Here is a 22681-nt window from a genome sequence, read left to right on the forward strand (position 1 = left end):
ATAAAAGCTTGTGGTACTTAAAAATAATTTCCTGTTCCTGGAGTTTATCTTATTCAACAGCACCTTACCTAGTTCACACAACATGGCTCATTGGTGATGGCCCAAGACTCGACCCCAAAGTAAGTAGTTGGGACTAAAATTTGGAGTAATAGATTAGAGTCAGAGCAGGGCATATTAGGAGTGTTAAAGACTGCTATCGTGAGGGTGGTGTGTCTCTGTTTAGTTGTAATTGTTAGGCTATGAGTAGTTGTATTTGTAGTTTACTTTCCTTTAGTTGTCGATGTAATTGTTGCCTACTTTGAAATCATTTACTGATGAAGTGGTCAAACAAGGAAAGTGGGACTTTGAGGGAGACACTAATATAGTAATATGATGTGGAATGAGATGACTATTTGTATTAAGAAGGTTGCTAAAGATGTCCTAGGCGAATTGAAAGGAAAACGTCATTCTTCTAGAGAGACTTGGTGGTGGGATGATAAGGTTCAAGCAACCATTAAGACTAAGAAAGCTGGTTTTAAGACATGGCAAAGGACTAAGGATGTAGAGGATCTATAAAGGTATAAATTAGCTAGAAATGAAACTAAGAAGATCATGGGAAAAGCAAGGGTGAAGAAATATAAAGATCTTTATAACAAACTAAGCATAAAGGAAGAGGAAAAAGCTATCTATAAGATAGCTAAAGGGAGGGAAAGGAAGAGTAGAGATCTCGACCATATTAGATGTATTAAACTGAAGATGGTAAAGTATTAATAAAGGGTGAGGACATTAAGAAGAGATGAAAAGGTTATTTCTGCAGCCTCTAAATGAAGACACTTCGATTTATAGTGTCCCGGATGGACTGCATTACCCATTAAGACATCGCATGTCTTAGATATATACGAAAAATTAGGGTGTCTAAAGTAAAAGAAGCTTTAAGGAGGATGAAAGTATGCAAGGCACAAAGCTCAGATGAGGTCCCAATAGAAGTGTGGAAGAGCCTAGGAATCTGTGGTTTATCTTGGCTAACCAAGTTGTTTAATAAGATTATGAGCACAATGAAAAATGCCAGATGAATGGAGGAGAATCATCATGGTTCCGATTTACAAAAAAAGTGATATTCAGAGCTGCAACAATTATAGAGGCATAAAACTAATGAGTCATACTATGAAATTATGGGAGAGGGTTATTGAAACCTACCTGAGACAAGGAACTACTATTATGGATAACCAATTTGGTTTTATGTTGGGAAGATCCACGACAGAATCTATTTACTTACTTAGGAGACTCATAGAAAGATTTAGAGATTGCAAGAAGGATCTCCATATGGTCTAATTTGACATAGAAAAAGCTTATGACAAAGTCCCTAGAGAGTTTATCTGGCTAGTACTAGAGAAAAGTGTTTCAAGTAAATATGTGGACATAATTAAAAATATGTATGATGGTGTGGTGACATGTGTAAGAACTGTGGGGGGTCAAGGTAGTGAATTCCTAGTTACAATTGGGGTACATAAAGGGTCAACTTTAAGCTTTTGTTTGTTTGGCCTTATCATGGATGATTTAACCAGAGAGGCAGAGACATTCAAGATGAGGTTCCTTGGTGTATGTTTTTTGTCGATGATATTGTTTTGGTGGATGAGCAGAAGCGGAGATTAATGCCAAGTTGGAGTTATGGAGATCAACCTTGGAATCAAAAGGTTTTAAGATAAGCAGAACGAAGATAGAGTATATGGTGTGTAACTTTGGTTACATTAGGACGGATAATGAGGTGGTGAAAATTGATGAGAGGGAGATTCCGCAAAGTGATTATTTTAGGTATCTGGGCTCAATCATAAATAAAGAAGGAGATATAGAGGATGGTGTTTCTCAGAGAATTAAAATAGGATGGATGAAGTAGAGAGGTGCGTTCAAAGTGTTGTGTGATTGGCGTATTCCTTTAAAACTTAATGGAAAATTTTTAGGACAGTCATACGACCGACTATGATGTATGGTGTGGAATGTTGGGCAATTAAGAAGCATCATATAGATAAAGTTAGTGTAGTGGAGATGAGGATGCTGAGATGGATTAAGTGGCAAAACTAGGAAGGATAAAGTAAGGAATGATCATATTAGAGCTGATTTGGGAGTAGCTTCGATACATGATAAGCTGTGAGAAAGTCTTTGAGTAATTGTTAGGCTATGAGTAGTTGTAGTTGTAGTTTACTTTCCTTTTAATCATAGTTGTCAAGGCGTCTCCTAGTCCAGGTGCCTTGGTCGTCTAGACGGGCGCCTTGTTGGTGTCGCCTAGATGCTGTGACAACTATGCTTGTAATTAGACTTACACTCTTAGTAGTTTTCTTAGTAAGAGTCAATTGCTTTATGTTACAAGTATTGGGGATAGACCATGATTGGAAAATACTGAATTGTATCATAGTCCATTGTTTTCCTTTTCTCCTATCGTCTCTCTCTCTCTCTCTTTCTGTTCTCTTGTTCTTCATCTTCTTCTTCAGCGGTTCTGGTTGTTAAGGTTTTGGTTGATTATCTCAATAGGCTGATTATTTGGCCTTTAGATTTGGGTCGAGTGGCCCTCTAAGTAGGTTCAATCAATCCCTAAAATATCTCAGAAGTCCTCCAAGATTTCATGGGTAGAACAGGGGAGGCTACTGATTTGGGACTGAAACTAGGTTTTATGGAAGGGTTTGGAAAAGAATGGGTTGGAGGGATGATGGAAGTTTGGCAGCAAGTAGGGCTTATTTGAAGAAGTTTTGAGATGGTAAAGGTGGCTGGGAAATGTCATAGAAAGAGGGTATCACAGGAACGAAGAAACAGGTATGATATAGGTATCGATCTGAACTGTTAGCAGCACAGCCAAAATAATTGGTCCAGGTAGCACTTGATAGGTTTCCCACTATCAGTTAAGACTGTGTTAGCAGTAGAGATTCACAACAAAAATTAGATCTTGAACAGAAATTTAACAGAAGTTGAATAGGCACCAATCTACCACGCTGTGACTGTGGGGTTTCCACACAATTAGCCTCACAAAAGCTTCATCGAATTGCTGTTCTGCAACTCTCTTAATTCTCATTCATTCAATCAAAATCCACCACCTTACATAACTGATAACGCCTTTCTCTATAGGCAAACTTCTCCCTAACTTAACTGACACAAACTCCGAATTTTGAAACTTCCCTAAAATCAAAGACTTGAAGACCAAGTAAACAGAAAATAGAAACTCCTTGAAACTGCTTGAACTGAAAATAGAAACCAACTTAGGACTTCTAGAGACTTAACAAAACAGAAAGTAGCACCTAAGACTAAACTCTCATACAGGACCCCATGATGTGGGCTTATAGAACTGATCCATTACGATAGAAAAATCAAGAATTACTATTCCATGACTCAATCACCCCATTGGGGCATTGAATTTTGACGATCAATCTCAATCAAACAGATTTGCAGCCTTTGCCTGCTGCACTCATTTTTCTTTGTTTCTTAATTTGAAAGCAAGACAAGAAAATGACTTGTCAGGTCAAAAATTTATGCAAAATGTAGTTTCATTCATGAGAGTTTCAGCTAAATTTGGTTATCGTGGTTTGGAGTCAAAATTTTATCAGCAATTTGCGACAATTGTTTTCAAATTTATATTCATCTACTTTTCTGGTGAAGTTACATTGTATTCTATTTCCACTATACCATTTTTGACTACTAAATTTGGTCTATGTATTCTTCTTAAATTGTAGTGGTCGTGGAGATGGAGGAGAAGGTCCAAGTGGTGGATTTTCCTATGACACACATTTGGTTTCCCTGCATACTTATCTTGGTGGTAGGCACGTGGAGCCCACTGGTGCTTGTTTCCAGAATATTTCTATTCTTAACCATTAGAAGGTTTATGATTCACTTGTATTTCACAGAGGTGGAAGACACTCAACATAGGCTAGCTTTCTTGGATGGTGGTGCCGTATTGAACCTTCCGGTGTTCTACCTTGAAGGTAATCTCCTGCTTTGAATGACATGGTTTTTGTTTAGTTTTGGTACAAAACACTGCTTCTGTTCATTGCATTATTTTCCTTTTTTCCTTTCTGGAATATTATTCTACATTTGTATGTCAGTATTGTTGTCAGTGATCAACTTAGGATTTGTTCGTTTTTAGGTCAAATCCATGTAAAAAGAAAAACTTTCAAGTAAAAGCATACTTTTTTGCACTTGATTTTACTCAAATATTTTCATATTATGGGGTTTTACCTGGAAACAAGTGGAGCTTTGGAGAAAGCTCTACTTTTCCCTGAAAAAGCATGATAACTTTGTTGGAGATTAGAGCTCTTAGATTTTCCCTTTGTTACTTTTGCCTCCTGTCTTTACATTTTTGTTTGAAGTTTCATCTTATCAGGAGCTGTTCTGTTTCCGGAGGCCACTCTTCCTCTGAGACTTGTTCAACCTAGTTTTATAGCTGCTGTGGACAGGGCACTAAACCAACTTGATAATCCTTGCACAATTGGCGTGGTATGTGTTGTACTCTCAAACATCTTGTAATTTGCTCAGTCTGACTACTGCTCAACCATGATTGTAAAACATTGATTACAAATTTGGTTCAGGTTCGTGTTCATAGGGATCCATATGATGCAAGGCTAAGGTTTTCATCCATTGGAACAACTGCAGAGGTATAGATTCGGGGAAAACCTTTATAGAAGTGTCTTGAACCCTTATATTGGTATGTTTTGTAAGACAGACTCAGGTGGAGTGGTGGACTCCCATATGATGTAGAAAATAGAGTAATTTAAGTGGTCTCGTGATAAAAGAAAGGAGATTGGTCATAAGGACAATGACAATCACGAGAACTTCATGTCTACAATTCTTAAATTTTCTCTAGTACGGTAGGGAGTAGTAATGTCTAATTTTGACTTGTGAATTAGATAGCTCTGCATAACAATTGGCTCCTTTGTGTCAATATCTAAGTGCATCTTGCTTTACTTGGCAAGTTGATGAGCTTGTTGCTTTATATTGTAGCCTAATACAACAATCTTTCTGTTTCTGTAGAGAAAGAGATCAATAGTGATTGTTGAGAAAAATGAAACTAGATGTCCTGAATACTAAAACGGTTTGCTGTTCTTCAAATCATTAAAAACTTTTAAACTATGTTTTCTTCTTGATTTGTGCCTGTTGTGGCAAAAGTCAGTTTGGTTGCTGATACAATTTCCACTATACTAATATATATCTGTCGGCTTATTGTAGTATCTTATTAGAAACTCCATAATAAGACTCTTTTGTATGATCTTAGACTGAAACTTCTTAAATTTACCATTGCTGCAGACTATCAGTCTATCACAAACATTAATGCTAGGTTTCCTTGCTCATTCCTGAAAATGATATAGAGTGATCTTGTCTGGATGTTCACAGCATTATTTTTATTATCTCGTTCTGGTTTGGCAAGATTTGTGGCATTTATCTGTAAGTTCTAACATGGTTATTCAGTAAATTGTGTAATATTACCAACAACTTATTAGCTTGCTAATGCACTGTTCCAGATTCGGAAGTATCTAAGGTTAGAAGATGGTTCATTAAATGTGGTTACTCGTGGTCAACAGCGATTTCGGCTACGACGTCCTTGGATAGATGTGGATGGAGTTGTAAGAATAACTTAATATTTTTGAAAGAAATGCCATTTCGTACTTATGCATTTCATGTAACTGATTTGTCTAGATTTTACCATATTTGACAGCCATATGCAGAAATCCAAATTATCCAGGAAGATTCTCCTTTGAGGACACCAAGGGATGCATTTGGACAGACAGCATCTGTAAGTAACTTATGGAGCCGTTGCATTTCTTGCCCAGTTCGTACTGATGTTTCTCGAGCCAAACAACATGGGTGTGGGTATGAGGGCAATGATTCTGAATCTATGTCTGAGACAAGCTTTGAGAATGAACTTTCTCCAGCAGAAATGAGAATGCATCAGTCGGCAATTGATTCCCGTAGAGAGCATGATAGGATTGATGGAATGACAAGTAGCGAAGATGATGAGTCTGAATGCAACCCTAGTAGTTGGTGGTGGAGGTCAAGCGCTGATGACTCTGGGAGGTCAACACACTCGATGATTGAGAGAGGTAGTGAAAACAATAGCACTGGCCTAGTCTCTGGGAACCAGTTCATTGTTGGAAAAGGGAGGAAGGAACGGGGACAAGCTGAATCAAAATGGTTGCATGGACCTCCACGGTCGGTCTGGCCCCAATGGGTTTACCAGATGTATGATTCCTATTTTCTTGCTCGGAGGGCTGCAGGTAATGTGAATGTAGATCTCTCCCTTAATTGGTCCAGGTAGCACTTGATAGGTTTCCCAGTATCAGATTAAGACTATTTATGAAATATGGCTGTATGAAATATCAACTACTAAATACATGTCATAGACTCATAGTGTCATACACATTTGTCAAACATATGCAGTCATACTCAAAAGCAGAATTGAACTATCAGTCTGTCATATAGTTTTGGGTTTCAACTGTTTCTTTCCTGAGATGAGATGGAATGTTCTAGACAATAGCCTTTGATTCCTATTAATACCAGGATGTTGCATATAATATCTGAGGTTGAGGGACCAAGGCATGCATTTGTTCTGCCACACAATACCCTTCTCATCTGCTTAGTTTCAGCTGAAGGGACACCTGACAGGGGAGGGGACTCTATTTTCTCCTCCTTGTTTGAGTTAAAAGTAAAACACAATGGCTGCTAATGGGACAAACCCTATGAACAGTAAAGTTTGGATTTGATGCAGATAAGGGTGCTGTCCGCATTGCAAATCCCTATTTACTTTTGAAGTGAGTGATCTGGATTAAACATCCCCACTGTACTGAACAGCAAACCAAGCCTGCTAATTAAAACTCCTTTTCCTGATTTTCCCTCTATATCAGTTAATGATTTTGGTTTTTTTTTTAAAACTGAATTTTTTAAAACTGAGTTCATTTACATTGAATGTCAATGCAACCCTAAGAATTGATAACCCGAATAATTCTCTCATGGCATATGAAGGATGCATAGCCAGTGTCGTTTTTTTTTTAAATTTTATTTTATTTATTTCTGGTACTTCTTATCTGTTTGGCACTGACATACTCATCCATCCTACTTATCTGTAATCTCTGTGGATGTTACATGTGTTTATGGACATGGAATGTGCTTGATTGGCCTACATCTTAGATATATGACAGTCATATGCAGATAACAGTGCCTGCATATATATTTGTTTTTGGACAAAGTAACAGAGACACTGAAAACATTCAAGTTTTTGGAGTCAGTTCAGCTAGTGTATGGAAGTGTTGTGGTCTTGGGTAAATTTTTTTTAAATGAGTAAAGAGGGCAGTAGATCCTTGAACTTTCTTTCTTATGTTTTGTCAACCTTGTCTCATTATGGGGTTCTGGGAGAATTTCGTGATTCACCTTCCCACTCCTTGAACCTAAAAAGAAACAGAATGACAACTCTGCTTAAATGCCTCCCTTCCCCCAACAAATAAACGAAGGTTGTGTAACCACATTTAATTGTTTCTGAATTGTATCAATGATTTCAACCATTCTGCAGATATGTGGAGACAGATAGTAGGTGTTCCAAGCATGGATGATCTTGTAAACAAGCCAGACCTTTTATCATTCTGTATTGCCAGTAAAATTCCTTTATCCGAATCTACACGGCAGGAACTACTAGAGATAGATGGAGTTTCCTATAGATTGCGCCGGGAAATCGAGTTACTTGAGTGGTTTGATCGTGTATGCTGCAAGAATTGTCAGGTAGTATGGTCTTGTTGGATATATATGTATTGCATAATTATCATTGCAATCTGAAACTGACATTTACATGAATTTTTTTTAAAAGCTAAAACTGTAAATGAAGAAACGAGTGAAGGAATTTGCAAGTTTGACATAGAAGGAAGAGGTTGGTTTTGGAAGTTTGGAGTGATGGGGTAGTTATATTAGTTCTGGACCCTAAGTTTGTTGCTTTGTTTTTCATGAATGAAAAACAAATGCGTGTGATGCAGTAGCACTAGAGTGGTCAGTGGTTGGACCGACATGATTGGGTTTGGAACTCCCAAGTCCAAATGGAATTGTGCTAACTTGGGTTTTTGGAACAAGAAGGGGTTGGTTGGGTTATTTGGGTTTATTTTGTAATCTTTATTTGATTATCTTCTACTAAGAGTAGATTACTTCTTTGTTGCTTTCTTTATTTATGCAAGCATGTACTCATCGACATACAAATTGAATGGAATAAAGTTTAGTTGATTTTGCATACGCTGGTGAGTATGCTTATTATGCTGGTCAAGTGATCGACTGTTACTTGGGCTACGTTTGGTAACAGTCTGAACAAAGAACACCCATTCTTGACTAGAAACGTTCTTTGGCATTTCTGGTCTGGAACGGCATTCTGTGACCGAAAATGACCGTTTGGTAACGGTCTCAAGAACGTTTAGAATGAAAATGGTGTTTGGTAAAACCTGTTCTTCCCTATTTGATATTAATTACGATAATGCTATTGCCATCTAAATTTTTTTGGTACAGCATTGCCATTTAAATTAAAGAAAGACATTGTCAAAGAAAGAAATTGTTTTATGATTATACTCTTTCTCTCTTAATCAATTCCTCTTTTGTAGGTGTACAGTTTAAAGAAAGACACTGTTTTATGAATCATTGCAACAAAACAAAATTAAGTAGGGAATCCCATGATGGCACCACCATTACATTCTCTTTGTGTTGTGTGCTCTCTCTGTGTGGCGGCAACACATGAAATTTTTGGCTAACAATGACAACACAAGATTGCCTTTTGGAAGAACTCATACAGTTGGGAAAAGAATTTATCGATAGAAATTAGTAAACTACTCCAATCTGCATACACAACTAAAATTCGAAATACAAACAAACAGCCATAATCTGTGCTTGCAATGGAGATTATTAATTTTTTCCATTATAACCATGAGATTAGAGACAAGCCCAGTTTGAGATTCTTGGAAGTAAAAAAATCAAATTGAATTCAAAATTTCAGAGAGCGAGAGAGAGAGAGAGAGAGAGAGAGAGAGAGAGAGTCTGGGTGTGCCAGGATAAGCTGAAAACTTAGCAACAAAAATTAAATCAAATTCTGATATATTATCCTCAACTTCATTGTTCTTCAAACATGTAACATATAGTTTCCTCTAAAACCCTAGAAAGTTTAGCAGCTAAACATCTCATTGAAACCCACCATTCAAGATTGGGACTCATGGATAATTTAAAAAAGAAAAGGGGGAAAAAAGAAGAAGAAGAAAAAAAACTTCCTACCAATCTTGCACTGCCTTCTCCATTACAAACCCTGTTTTTTTTTCCTCCGTAATCCCAAAAGAACCCACAACCATGGAAGATCATCCGAGTGAAAGGGGGAGGGGATTCAACTAGAACCAAGATCATCATCAAACCCTAGCTTTCTGCAACAGGGGAGTGAATCCACTGCAAGAGTTGTTCCCTTCCTTACACGAATCAAGACCCACTTCAGAGAACATCTTCAAGAACTCATCCAACTCCAACCTCTTGAACCTTTGAAAATTCATCCTTCTCAAGAACCTTCAGAAGCTCTTTAAAAAATCCCACTTCGAGAGGCAAAGCTAGGCCGCCATGGGCTTGATATCCGAATTCCTCTTCGGCTTTCTTGAGCAGAGAAATGAAGATCAGGAGGTTGAGGAATCGAGTTGGAATCACGACATGCTTCCGCTCCGGACCAACGTAGACGGAGAGACTTTCGCGCCATTGCTGAACTAAGGGTTAGGGTTATGCCATTACAGTGAGGAGAAGAAGAAGCGGAGTAAGGTTTGGGTTTTCTGGGTTTACTTCGACAGAGAGAGAGATGAGAGAGAGAGATTTGAGTAGAGATCGAACCCTGAAGATAAACTTGAGCTTCGTTGAGGTTCTCTTCTCCTCTCCTCACGACAGAGAAATCACGGGTCTTTTCCCATATGTCTCAATCTTGGCTTCATTTTAATTTTTCTCGTTCATTATAGACCGTTTCTGAGACTGTCTATAAAGAACGTTCTTTTAATGAATATTCCCTTCGGTTCGTTCTAAAAGAACAAAAAAACGAACCGACAATCCAATCAGATTTTCATGTTTTTTTATTCTCAAAGAATGGTGTTCGGACCGTTACCAAACGTAGCCTTAATATCTTCCTCTTCGCAGGTACAATCCTCCTGTTATCCCTCCCTTTTTCCTTCTCTTCCCTTAGTTAATCTTCTATTTTATCTTCTTTTCTTTTCCTATTTCTTTGTTTTCCCTCTGCTTCCTTGTTCCTCCTTTACATTGCTGTTACTGTGTTCTTCCCTTTTAGCATTACTGCTGACCTGAGAAGGTTCGTTGGAATTCCAATTTTACATTCCATCTCAACCAGATATTTTGGGTGTGGGTACCCCTCGCATATGCGACTCAAACCCTAGGTTATCACTCCCAAAACCCTACTTGCTGTGAGATAGAACCAGGAACAGTCACTGGTTCTATAGGTCACCGCCAGGTCCTGTTTTAGGTTCTCCCATCTTTCCAGCCTGCAGTTTCGAGTGGTTACATAGTGGATTCGATAGAGCTTTTATCCGTGACCTTCACCTGAAATTTCAGGCCAAACATAGGCCTGTTGAGGCAATCTCTCTATTTGAATTTCTCCTTTTGCCGCTGGGTGTTGACATTCGAATTTTGAAGACAACCTTGTGGTCGTGGGTTATTTCTAACCCTTACCTTATTTCTTGTTTTTCCAAAAGTACCCTCTTTTTTGATGTAAATTGGCTGTCTAAAACCAGCTGCCCTACACCAGCATGAGTAGCCAGCGGGTAGGTGTAGGGGAATCCCTACACCAGCACTTAAAATCGTGGGCTTTTAATTTGTTACTTTTATTTACTCAGTTTTTATTTGAATTGTAATTCTAATTAGGATTCCTAAGGCAAGTTTGAATCCTAGTTAGAAGTCCTAGTTAGTATTCCTAGTTCACTTATGAGTCCTAGCTAAGTTTTGATTCATAGTTAGAGTTTGAATTCTGTCCAGCCATAAGGCTATATATATGTAAGAGCTCTTGAGAGCCTCCCACGATTTATTGAATGAAGTTTGCTTTGCAATTAACACTGTCCTGACATAGGGGATGCCCAGGCTGAGATAGCCTTCACTGCCTCTCTCTCTCCATTGTTTTGCATTCAAGCTTCAAGAAACCTAAAAGCCTGATCAATATTTGGAGGATTCAATTCATTGCTGGGGTTTCTGCTTCTGGATTCAAGCTCACCTAAATCAGCAAGTAAGTACAACAACCCAACCCCAAATCCTTCTTCTTCTAAACTTCTAAACCTAACCCTAACATCCCCCCATATCTAAAATCCATCCCCATACCCTAAAACCTGTCCAGCCCAATTCCCTCATCAAAATCCAACCTTTCCAGGTTCGATCATTCCCCTACACCATAAGGGAAACTCGATTCTGGTTCTAACCCTAGGTGTCCATTAAAAACCCTAGATTCTCCCACATTGTACAACAACAACAGCAACAACAACCCAGCCTTATCCCAACTAAATGGGGTCGGCAACTTGGATCCTTTCAAAAATAAAGTAGGAAAAACTGAGGTCCTCATAAAGGGAAAGGAAAGTAAGAGAAACTTAAAAGAAATTGGATAAGCAAGGTAAGTAATGGAAAGTGAAAGATGTAAGTAAGAGGAAAGGAGATTGCCCAGTAATTCAGGAAAATCTCAGCTACATGGTGTCGATAACGTGGATCCTTGCCCTCCAATAGGCTCTATCTGAGGTCATACTCGATACAAGGCCCAGACTATGCATGCCATTCTTCACAACCTCACCTATGGTCATTTTAGACCTCCGCCTAGCTCTTTTAGCTCCCTCTATTGGCATCAGATCACTTCTCCTTACTGGAGCATCCCCAGGACTCCGTTGTACATGGCCAAACCACCTCAAGTGATATTCTCGGAGCTTGTTGCTGATCGGAGCGACTCCCACATCTGCTCTAATACGTTCGTTCCTCACTTTATCCTTCCTAGCTTTGCCGCACATCCATCTTAACATTCTCATCTCCGCTACACCTAGCTTCGCTAAATGGAACTTCGTAACTGCCCAACATTCCGCCCTATACATCATAGCTGGGCGGACAATAGTCTTGTAGAACTTTCCTTTAAGCTTTAAAGGAATGTGTTGGTCATACAGGACTCCAGACGCCCCTCTCCACTTCATCCATCCTACTTTAATTCTTTGTGAAACATCATCATCTATGTCACATTCTTTGTGTATGATAGACCCCAGATATCTGAAACAATCACTTGGCGGTATCTCTCGCTCCCCAATTTTCACCATGTCATTATCCATCATAGTGTAACTAAAGTTACACATCACATACTCCGTCTTTGATCTATTAATCTTAAAGCCTCTTGATTCCAAGGTCGATCTCCACAACTCTAACTTTGTGTTAATCCCTGCTTTAGTCTCATCCATCAAAACGATATCATCGGCGAAGGGCATACACCACGGTACCTCATCTTGGATGCTCTTTATTAATTCATCCATGATAAGCGCAAACAAATAAGGGCTTAGGGCTGATTCTTGATGCAACCCTACCGTAATTGGGAATTTCTTGCCCTGTCCCCCCATAGATCTCACACTAGTCACCACACCTTCATACATATCTCTAATTACATCTATATGCTTACTCGACACCCCTCTCTTCGCAAGAACATACCGGATTATAGCTCTAGGTACTCTGTCATAGGCTCTCTCCAAGTCTATAAAGACCATATGGAGAATCTTCCTGCTAGCTCTATATCTTTCCATGAGCCTCCTTAATAGATAGATAGCTTCTGTTGTGGATCTACCTGACATAAAACCAAATTGATTCTTCGAGATATGAGTTTCTCACATTCTATTTTCCCAAAACCCAAACCCTAATTCACTAACCATCTTAGTTACATACCTAACTCCATCAAAACCTCTCAAGACCTTTATTGGGAGACTTCCCCACATCAACTTACCCTAACCCTACTATCAAGCCCTAAACTTCACTAAACCCTAACCCTAATCTCATTATTTCACCCATGCTGCCCTAACCGATTACACTAAACCCTAGCAGATCCTGGTTCTGGTTCTAATTGGCATTACACCCATCTGGAATTACATTATTTTTCCTTCATCCATATTATCCTTTCATTTCAAGTCTATTTCTGTTCTTTAAAGAAGCATCCTCTTTGTATCCTAACCCATATATTCATTCCAAAGTAACACTTTAAGATTCTGTTTTATTACCAAATTGCCATCCTCCTTGGAATTCTTCAGTAATTTCCATCATTCTTTAATACTTGGCTATTGCACGCTTGGGTGGTCTCATAGCAACCTGAAATTGGGGTTTTCTATCCTGTGGTCGTAATAGCATGCAACTTCAGTGCATGAAGTGCCTGGATATTAACCAACCAACATGTCTTTTGGTGAGCCAAATAACTCAACATTCCAGTAATGGCTACTCTACTAGTGTAGTGTATTCATCCTGTGAGTTTAATACAAATCAGAAATCTTTTAGGCATTTCAATTCCAGTTATTGCGGACTCAAGAGTTTCTGGAACATGTGTGAAACAAAAAAATGCTTGCACATGCACAGATACATGATCCTTACACACAATTGCGCGCACATTCAACCCTTAAGTCTAGCATATTAGTTAGTCTTTTCCTAAGTAAGTGGTTAACATGATAAAAGCAATTCTTTGGTTGGAGAGTATAAATTGGTCAAGTACTGTAGTGTTAAACAAACAAAAAAGAACAGGTGGAACACCTAAAATTTCAGGTGATTCTGATGCTTACCTTCTTGTGCCCTCTGTAGAGTCTTTGATATTGTAGCATTTGTGTCAAAGAAAAGAGGTTGAGAGAGAAGATTCAGGAAGAGATTTCCCCCTGTATGATTATTAGAGATTTTAGTGATTCTGTTCACTTGCGTTTTCTGCTAATATAGCTATACACACTGTTTGGTTACTTATTTTCCAATTGTAACAAAAATTCCCTGTTCTTGCAGACTGTAATTTCGAAACGAAGTGATATGTTGGTGATGTCTAGTGATGGCCCCCTTGGTGCATATGCGAATCCACATGGTTATGTACATGAGATCATGACTGTCTACAAAGTGAATGGCTTAGCACTTCTTGGACATGCTGTCCAAGAGCATAGCTGGTTTCCAAAGTATGAGTTTAAGCTTTCACTTGACTCATTTTTCAAACATCATGTTACCTTCTTCACCTGACATTATAATTTTCTTCATAAATTGCTTTAGTCATTGCGTATCACCCGGAACCTGTGAACTAGAATTTTTTTGGAAGATAGGGAAATATGATATCATCCATGTTTAAATATTTTTGGTTTTGTATAGTTTAATTGTTGGCTAACTCATGTTTGTTGTCATTTTCTATTTATTTTCCAGTATTAAGAAATCTGGTATAGATAACTGATGTATGGCAACTAGGGTTCAGATTTAGGTGTGACATCAAAATCTGTCATAGATAATGTGCAGATAAAACATAGTAGTGGGCTTATGTCCACTAGAATAAGATTGGGGTGAGTTTTATATAGGTTGGGCCCTCGGTCCAATGGGTATTCATTGTAAAAAAACAAGGGCGTACCCAGTGCATGAGGCTCCCGCCACTGCGGGGTCTGGGGAGGGTTGTAATGTACGCAGCCTTGCCGCTGCTTTTGCAGAGGAGCTGTTTCCAGACTTGAACCCGTGACCACTTGGTCACAATGGAGCAACCTTACCGTTGCACCAAGGCCCGCCCCCTCAATGGGTATTCATTGTAATCTGTTGAAGTGTTTCCTTGGTGTTTGATCCATGGAGGAAGGAGCTTGTGTATGATCTGGCTGACTCCTTGCGATAGGAAGCCCAAGAGGTCAATTTTTGTTGCTGTTCTTCATCTTCTTCAAAATGTCAAGCCTCTAGAAGGTCCATTCCATATTCCCATCAACCAAGACACCCTGCTGCTGTGCCCTGGTTTGTGTCTATTTTGTGTTACTTTCTAATTCCATCAGCCCCTTCTCCTGACCAATCCAGCCATCACTTCTCTCCCATCTTCGGAGCATATCTCCCCCATTCTAAGGCCCCCACTCGATCCCTGTTTCAGCTCCATATGCCCAGCAGATTGACTGCTACAAGAATCCTCCCAAAAAAACCCTTCAAACCCAGCTTCTTAACCTATTCTGAAATCTGCAGAGGATAACCTTGCTGAAGATTTGATTTTGTTTAAACCCTTGACTCCCCCACTGTCTCAGATCTTTCCCTCACCTTAAACCTAACCCTAGACCTATCCCTTAACCTACCAAACCAATCCAGCCCTATACCATTCCCTTAATTTCAGATCCTGTTTTGGGACTGATTGAATCTTCAATCCTGTCCTACATTAAAGTCATACCAAACATATTTAGCTCTTTAGCATATTACAGACATGCTCATTTTTGAGCCAGGCCCACTTGAGCATTCATGCTCAGGTGGAGTGGGAAGAATCCCCAACCCCAACTCTCTTCCACAAATATCCATTCATTTTGATATAATCATTTTCCCACACAATGTGGGAAGTTTGCATTACATACTTGGCATTGTTAGAATGGAGATTTTGTCTCCTATTCTTGACTTTACTGTGGCCTCTTTTAGTGAAGTTTGTCCTCTTATTGTTCACTTTCTGCATAGTTTTCCTAGGGTAATTTGCATTTCTGTCCTTCATGAATCCTTTCTTCTTGGATTTTCCAAAAGAATTTATCTTAGGCTTAGGGAAGCTTTCCTTTGATCTCTGAGCAGAATTCAGTTGGCCATTCTTTGGCTTTTGAAGAGGATTCTGATGACCTTTCTTTTCAGTTTTACCAGTACCTACAGAACTCTGATCAAAAGAGCTATCTTGGCCTTTTGGTACCCACTTCAGATTGGGTTCGTGTTGGTTAGTGTACTCTTTTTCAGGGGATCTTGAAGTCTCAATTGTTGAACTCAAAACTTGAGAATTCTTTGTCTATTTCATCAAATCTTTCCTTAAGAATAGATTTCTTTCTTTCCAAGATCAAATATTCAGAGGTAAGAGAATCAAATTTAACAATTAAATCCTCAAACATGGAATATGATAAGTCCTGGTACTGACGATTTACCTCTTGTCCACTAAGTCGAGTTGCCATTGCACTTTGGAGTTTTACGTCCTTTTGTGGCGAACCCAGTCTGATACCACTTGTAGGACTATGTAGGCAACCCAAGGAGGGTGAATTGGGTTAACGCGGAATCTTAGCCCAATTAAAAATTCTTTGCACTTTCTTTGCTAGAGCTTTCTCTAAACTTCAATCAACTATTAGTAATCAAAACACAATAAAAGAAATTGAAGGGAATATAGAAAGAGAGTGCACACACAGATTTATGAGAGTGCACGGCCTCAAAACTGTCCTACGTCCACTCCCAAAGCCCTCGCCGGCTTGGAATTCCACTAAACCAATCTCCTTGTAGGGTAGGAGAAAATACCCACTCAATGATCTCCCTCGAGACCAACCACACTCTCCTTGCAGGGTAGGAGAAACACCTAACCACAATGATCTCCCTGTGATCAACTCTCTCCTTGCAAGGTAGGAGAAACACCTCACAATAGTTTCCAGGACTATCAACACTCTCACTGATCACCCCGTGATCAGAATACAATCACTATAAAGTGTTTCACAATGGCTCAAAGGCCAAAACACAAGTTACTTCTTTTACAGGCAGATATTCAAGTTTTAGCAAATATTTTGATCCCCTTTGCTCAGTGGCTCATGCTCAATGGCTGACTTGATTTGCAAGTTGTAGCTCTCAGCCTCTTTGCTCAATAGCTCATTAGATTTGCAAGTTGAAGCATAGAGGTGTTTGAACTTTTCACGTTTTAGCCCAGCAGAGTTTCCACACAATTTTGTGCAAAGTTCATTTTTGAAACTCAGGCTATTTCACTATTTATGGACCCATTTCCAACAGTAAAAAACTAGCCGTTATGTGTTCTAACGGATCCATTTTTATGAACTTTGGTCGATCGCTATATGGAGCTGATCGATCGCAACCTTGTAAATTGGCCAAAGCCCCTTGGACTTTCACCGGTCAATGAATTGGTTGATTGTCTGCCTGATCAAGGGTGCTCTTGGTAAACAGCGGATCATGTACCTGTAGTCCACTAGTGTGCTCATTGGTTGACCTCTCTACTTAGAACCTGTTGGCCGCTCAATCGACCGCCATTTCTGTAAATGGTCTTTTTCACTTTTAAATCATAGCACTTGGACATATTTTCCACTTGGTTCTCATACCATGCCATGTGAACCAAAATAAGGTCCCTTCAGCTTCCCAAAGGGCTAATTAAGTCAAGGTTCATGATAGTTGTCAACCATTTAGGTTCAGTTTGACTTAGTTAGTCTACACTATGAACCACCTACTTTAGGTTTTCCATTTTAAGTCCATTGGTCTTGAGTCGAGCACATGGGATCCTTACATCCTAGGATCATCTAGATAAATATAAGATAAAAACCATAGCTCAGGATTACATTCAAGCAAACAAAAGTAAGTCTTCCAATCTTTGCTCTGGTTGCTTGAATCGTCCTGGGTGGCTTGACTTGATCTTCCAGTTTGAGCTCCACTAATCCATAACAAAGTCTCTTGAGTAGCTTGATATCTTCCAATTTGATGCTTGGGCTGAAGGACATATTTCTCAATGCTTGGAACCTGTATACTCCTTAAAGCACTAGGGAAGAGCAAGATAGTTTTTTCACGCACAAATAGAATGCAATCACCAAAACATAAAACCTATTAATAAGCAAGATTGTACTCATGGCATCCTTTGCCTCAACACAAGTTAACTGCCTCTATCAATCCTCAATAATGCTCGTTGAGTCCAATGGACTAGGCAGGTTCCCACATGAGCCCCATCCGGAATTGCTTACTTTCTGCAGGATCTCCTCATTTGGGATCTTAAGATTGTTGCTGGTTTTGTGAAGATTTCTTGGGATCTGTAGATTGAGAAAAGAAGTGAATGCTTGGCTATGGGAGCCAGAAACAAACTTAGGATAGTTGGATACTTTGATTATCTGGAAATTGTTGGTGACCCACAAACCCTCACCCAAAACAAAGGAATTAGGGAAGTAGAACAAGAGTTTGCCCAGGGCCGATTTAGGAAAAAATTAACCTTTGATCTGTTGGCCTCCAAATAGGTTTAGTTAGACCCCAAAATATCTCAGGAACCCTTGAGATTTCAAGGGTGTGGTTAGGGTTTTTGATGAATTTGGACAGAACTAGGGTGGTTTCTGGTAGGGTGTGAAAACAGTACTGGAACTAGGGTTTTATGGATGGATTGAGGGGGGTTGGTATGGAAGGATGTTGGGTAAAGTTTGAAGGCAAACTGGTCTGATGTGAGAATTGTGGAGGGTTTGTAGATGGCTTGAAATATGGTTGAAAACAGGGTATCTGCAAGTGTTGGAATGGGGCTATAATTGATATGCAGAATTAGAAATTCAAGAACCTATTAACAGGAACAGAGTTGAGGGTGGGCCTTGGTGCAATGATAAAGTTGCTCCATTGTGACCAAAGAGGTCACGGGTTTGAGTCTGGAAACAGACTCTCTGCGAAAGCAGGGGTAAGGCTGCGTACATTATGACCCTCCCCAAACCCCGCAGTGGCGGGAGCCTTGTGCACTGGGTACGCCCTTTTTAGAGTTGAGGACAGAGATGTGTAGAGAATTAGGAATGCTAGCAATGATTAAGGACAATTATCAACCAGGCCATGTCCCTGGCAATTTTACCACAACCAATTAATTCCTATCGCAACCCTTTAATTTTCGTATTTTTTATCCAATCACTGCATTACATTGTTAATAAGACTCCATATTTATGGATGAACTAACCTTTAAACCTTCTATTCTTAGCTTTGACACAATTCTAGAGACTTTCCAAAATTCCTAGACTTAAAAACTAACACAGAAAATAGGATCTCCTTGGAAACTAAATGTTGCCCCAAATATTGGCTAAATTTTTTCAAAACCCAAAATAGAGAGTAAAGCTAGCACCTGTCCTGTGTAGGACTCAAAATCCTTATATTTGGGCTTAAAGTATTTTCCCATTACAAAAAAAAAACACCCAAGATTGCTTAGCCCATAACCCATATAACCCCTTGGGCCTTTAAGTTTAAACTTGATCAAGCCCAATGGATAAAGGCTTTGAGTTCAGAGTTAATCAAGCCCAATCAATCAGATTTGCCTCTGCCTACATCAGGAATCCTTCACTTCTTTCCTGTCTGGGAGAGAAAGGTGATATTATACAGTTGATACTGTTGAGCCTGATTTTTGGATGCCTCGTCATCTCTACTGTATAGAGCAGGAGGTTCACCAGGACGTGGGAAACACTGCAAAGATAGTGTTGATATAGTAGGAACATGATATGTGTACTTTGGTATCAGCATTGCTGGAACTGCCTTGGAAGCACTTATCCAAGTTACTATGAATACATTGTGACTTGTGAGATCATCAGCTACACTAAGGTTTTTAGATTTACTTCACTCAGAAAGGGAAAGAGTTGATTGTGGAATAACACTGTCCTAGTGCATGAGACTCCCTCTACTGCAGGGTCTGGGGAGGGGCATATGTACGCAGCCTTAACCCCCCCCCCCCCCCACACACACACATACACACACTTCATGGAGAGGCTGTTTCCTGATTCGAACTTGCAACCACCAGGTTGCAATAGAGCTGCAGCAACTCAGCCTTATTCCAACTAAATGGAGTTGGCTACATGGATCCTAACCCTCCATTCAGCTCTGTTCGAGGCCATATTTGATACAAGGCCTAAGCTATGCATGTCTTTCCTCACCACTTCTCTTGGTCATTTTAGGTCTGCTCTTGGCTCTTTTATCTCCTTCAATTTGAATTAAATCCCTCCTCTGTACTGGAGCATCCAAAGGCCTCTGTTGAACATGGCCGTGCCACTTCAAATGATTTCTCATAGCTTATCATGTATCAAAGCTACTCCCAAATCAGATCTAATATAATCATTCGTTACTTTATCCTTCCTAGTTTTGCCACACATCCATCTCAACATCCTTGTTCCAGCTACACTGAGTTTATCTATATGATACTTCTTAACTGCCCAACATTCCACACCATACACCATAGCTGGTTGGATGACTGCCATATAAAATTTTCCTTTTAAGTTTTAAAGGAATACGTCGATCAGACAACACTCCGAACGCATTTCTCCACTTCGTCCATCCTATTTTAATTCTCTATGAAACATCATCCTCAATAGCACATTCTTTATTTATGATTGATCCTAGACGATGGCTTATGTAGTGGTCGGCCTTACTACCAGAATGCCTACTCTCACATCAATTTTTACCATCTCATTATCTGTCCTAGTGTAACTAAAGTCACACCTTATACTCTATGATGTAGTCCTAGGTAGAAATAGTCCCACTAGGAGCCAAGGTAATAGTATCACTTAACAAGGCTGGCCGATTGGGACAGCTTAGGCTAAATGGGGCAGAAATTAGGGTTAGGGTTAACTAATGGTAATGGGGCTTATAGGGTTTTAATATGCAGGTTTTAAAGGTCTTAATGGACTAGGTTTGTTTAGATTTGAATAAGTTTTAAAATTTCAGAAATTTTAGGTTGAGGGTTTAGGGTTTTGGGAATGAAGGGGGAGATGAGATTTAGGGTTTAGAGCTGGAATTTGGGCTGGAACTTAAAGTCGAGTGTTAAGGGCAGTGTAGGGGTGGTTCGGTTGTAAAATTGAAGGATTTGGATGGTTGGATAGGTCTAGGAAAGTTTTTGGGTTTTTGGGTTTTAATGGGGAAGAGGGGGATTAGGGTTTAGCTGTCGGAATGGGGCAGAATGGGGATCGAGTGAAGGAGATAGCCTGCTGGAACTATGGTGTAAAATTGGGCTGGAACTATGGTGTAAAACTGGAACGAATCTGATGGTGGGAAGGGGCTGGACAGGATAACTAGGGTTTAAAATAATTAAGGTTTAAGGGGGATCGATTAGGGTTAGGTTGGATGGAGAGGGAGAAGAAGGAAACTTGCAGAAACTGTAAACACTTACTGGATTTGCAGATCTGCAACAACAGTAGCTTGGAGAAACTTGATTGAAGAAGAAGGACCTCCCGATCTACAAGATGCAAGGAGTCGCTGGAGTCCACCAGTCCTCACCCTTGATATGACTCACAAGGGCTCTTTGATATTACCCACAAGGAACACTCTCAAAGAGCAAGCAGCAGCATTCATGGCTGCAGCATAAAGAAACAATTTTTTTAAACAATAATAGGTGGGGGAGCCTCTCCCACGATTTCTTACTAAATAAGAGGCCAAAGGGCTTATTCCTAAATCTATTACAAATCAAATCTCTCACTTAAATTGTGGAGAGCTGGACCAATTTAAAAATAACTTAAAAACTTAAAAGAAAAACTTATCTACCCCTAATGACTTAAGACAACTTAAAACAACTTAACTAAAAGAAGATTCCCTACTAGCCAATAGCATATAAGAACCTCTTAGCCAATAGGATCACTTCACTTAAATTAGACCAATTGAACCAATTGGATGCAACCAATTTAAGCCGGTTCAATTAAAAACACAATAAAAACTAAGTATAGAGCTGAAATAAACTAAACTAAGGCTCCTACTAAAACCCTAGGCTTAGGGTGGCTTCTTCAATTCGAGGAGGCTAGGATCTGCATCAACTCTCCCCGACTTAGAAACATTCATCTCCGATGAATGGGTGAAATCCATGCAACATTCTGGCAACTTGGGGTTGAGCCTTTTAACATCATGAGTGGGAGCCCAAGTACTATGCTTGTGTGAAGAAACTCGTCCACGAACCTTGTGATGAGGAGGAGGAAGCAACATGTGGGCAGCAGCTTCAACACTTCCCTGGCAGAATTCTGTTGAGGTTAGAACAGTGGGAGTATGGTCTTCAAGTTGTGGAGCCTTCTCTTCGAAGAACCAAGGGGGCATCACAAAATCAATGTGTTCAACGTCCATAAGGTCTTCAATATTGATAACCTTCTCATTGAGCTCTACTTCTTCAAGAACAACAACTTGCTTGTCATTGTCTCCCTGTGAAATGCTCCCAATTTCCTCGTCACAATCAACCATATCATCCATGAGAACTGGAGCAATCGTATGGACACCTCGAGCACCACCATCTATAGCTTCAAGGTAACGTTCTAACTCTTCATCACTATTAGGGGGTAGTGCATATATACCTTGCTCATCGTTCCCTTCAGGGGTTTCCTCTGCCTTGGCAGCCACATTAACGGGTCTATGCTTTTGTGGGCATGTGTTGGCATAGTGCCCAAGCTCATTGCAGTGGAAACACTTGTGGGGTTCATTGCTGTCCATGGAAGCTTTACCTTTATGATCAGCACGTGGAGGGGCTGTAGGGCGGGAAGAACTACCAACAGAGTAGCCTGATCGAGTAGGACCAGTAGTAGAGTTTCCAACTCGATTGTGACCATTGGTAGTAGACTTGAATGCTGAAAAAGTGTTGATAGTACCTTCAGTGGAGGAATCAAATCTTCTATTTCCAGCCAATAATTCTTCAGCCTTCAATGCCTTCTCGAAACAATCCTTGATGTCCAGAAGTCAACAACTCCAATAGCTTTAATAATGTCTGATCTCAATCCCAACCAAAATCTAGACAGCATCTGAGTATTACTTTCCCTGGTGTCAGTACGAGAAGAAAGAGCATCGAACT

The 22681-nt window shown here is 39.7% G+C and overlaps 1 protein-coding gene across 1 annotated transcript in view; it reads left to right on the plus strand.

Annotated features, from left to right (window-relative positions):
* LOC122659788 (protein cereblon) overlaps positions 1-22681 on the plus strand; it is a 29697-nt gene that overhangs the window by 2272 nt on the left and 4744 nt on the right. The window contains exons 3-10 of the mRNA XM_043854924.1: positions 3696-3778; positions 3867-3944; positions 4343-4455; positions 4548-4613; positions 5478-5579; positions 5672-6230; positions 7520-7725; positions 13984-14147. Coding sequence (XP_043710859.1) covers positions 3696-3778; positions 3867-3944; positions 4343-4455; positions 4548-4613; positions 5478-5579; positions 5672-6230; positions 7520-7725; positions 13984-14147 — 1371 coding nt within the window. The remainder of the gene's footprint in view (positions 1-3695; positions 3779-3866; positions 3945-4342; positions 4456-4547; positions 4614-5477; positions 5580-5671; positions 6231-7519; positions 7726-13983; positions 14148-22681) is intronic.

Source organism: Telopea speciosissima, chromosome 4 (genome assembly GCF_018873765.1).
Source record: "Telopea speciosissima isolate NSW1024214 ecotype Mountain lineage chromosome 4, Tspe_v1, whole genome shotgun sequence".
NCBI lineage: Eukaryota > Viridiplantae > Streptophyta > Magnoliopsida > Proteales > Proteaceae > Telopea > Telopea speciosissima.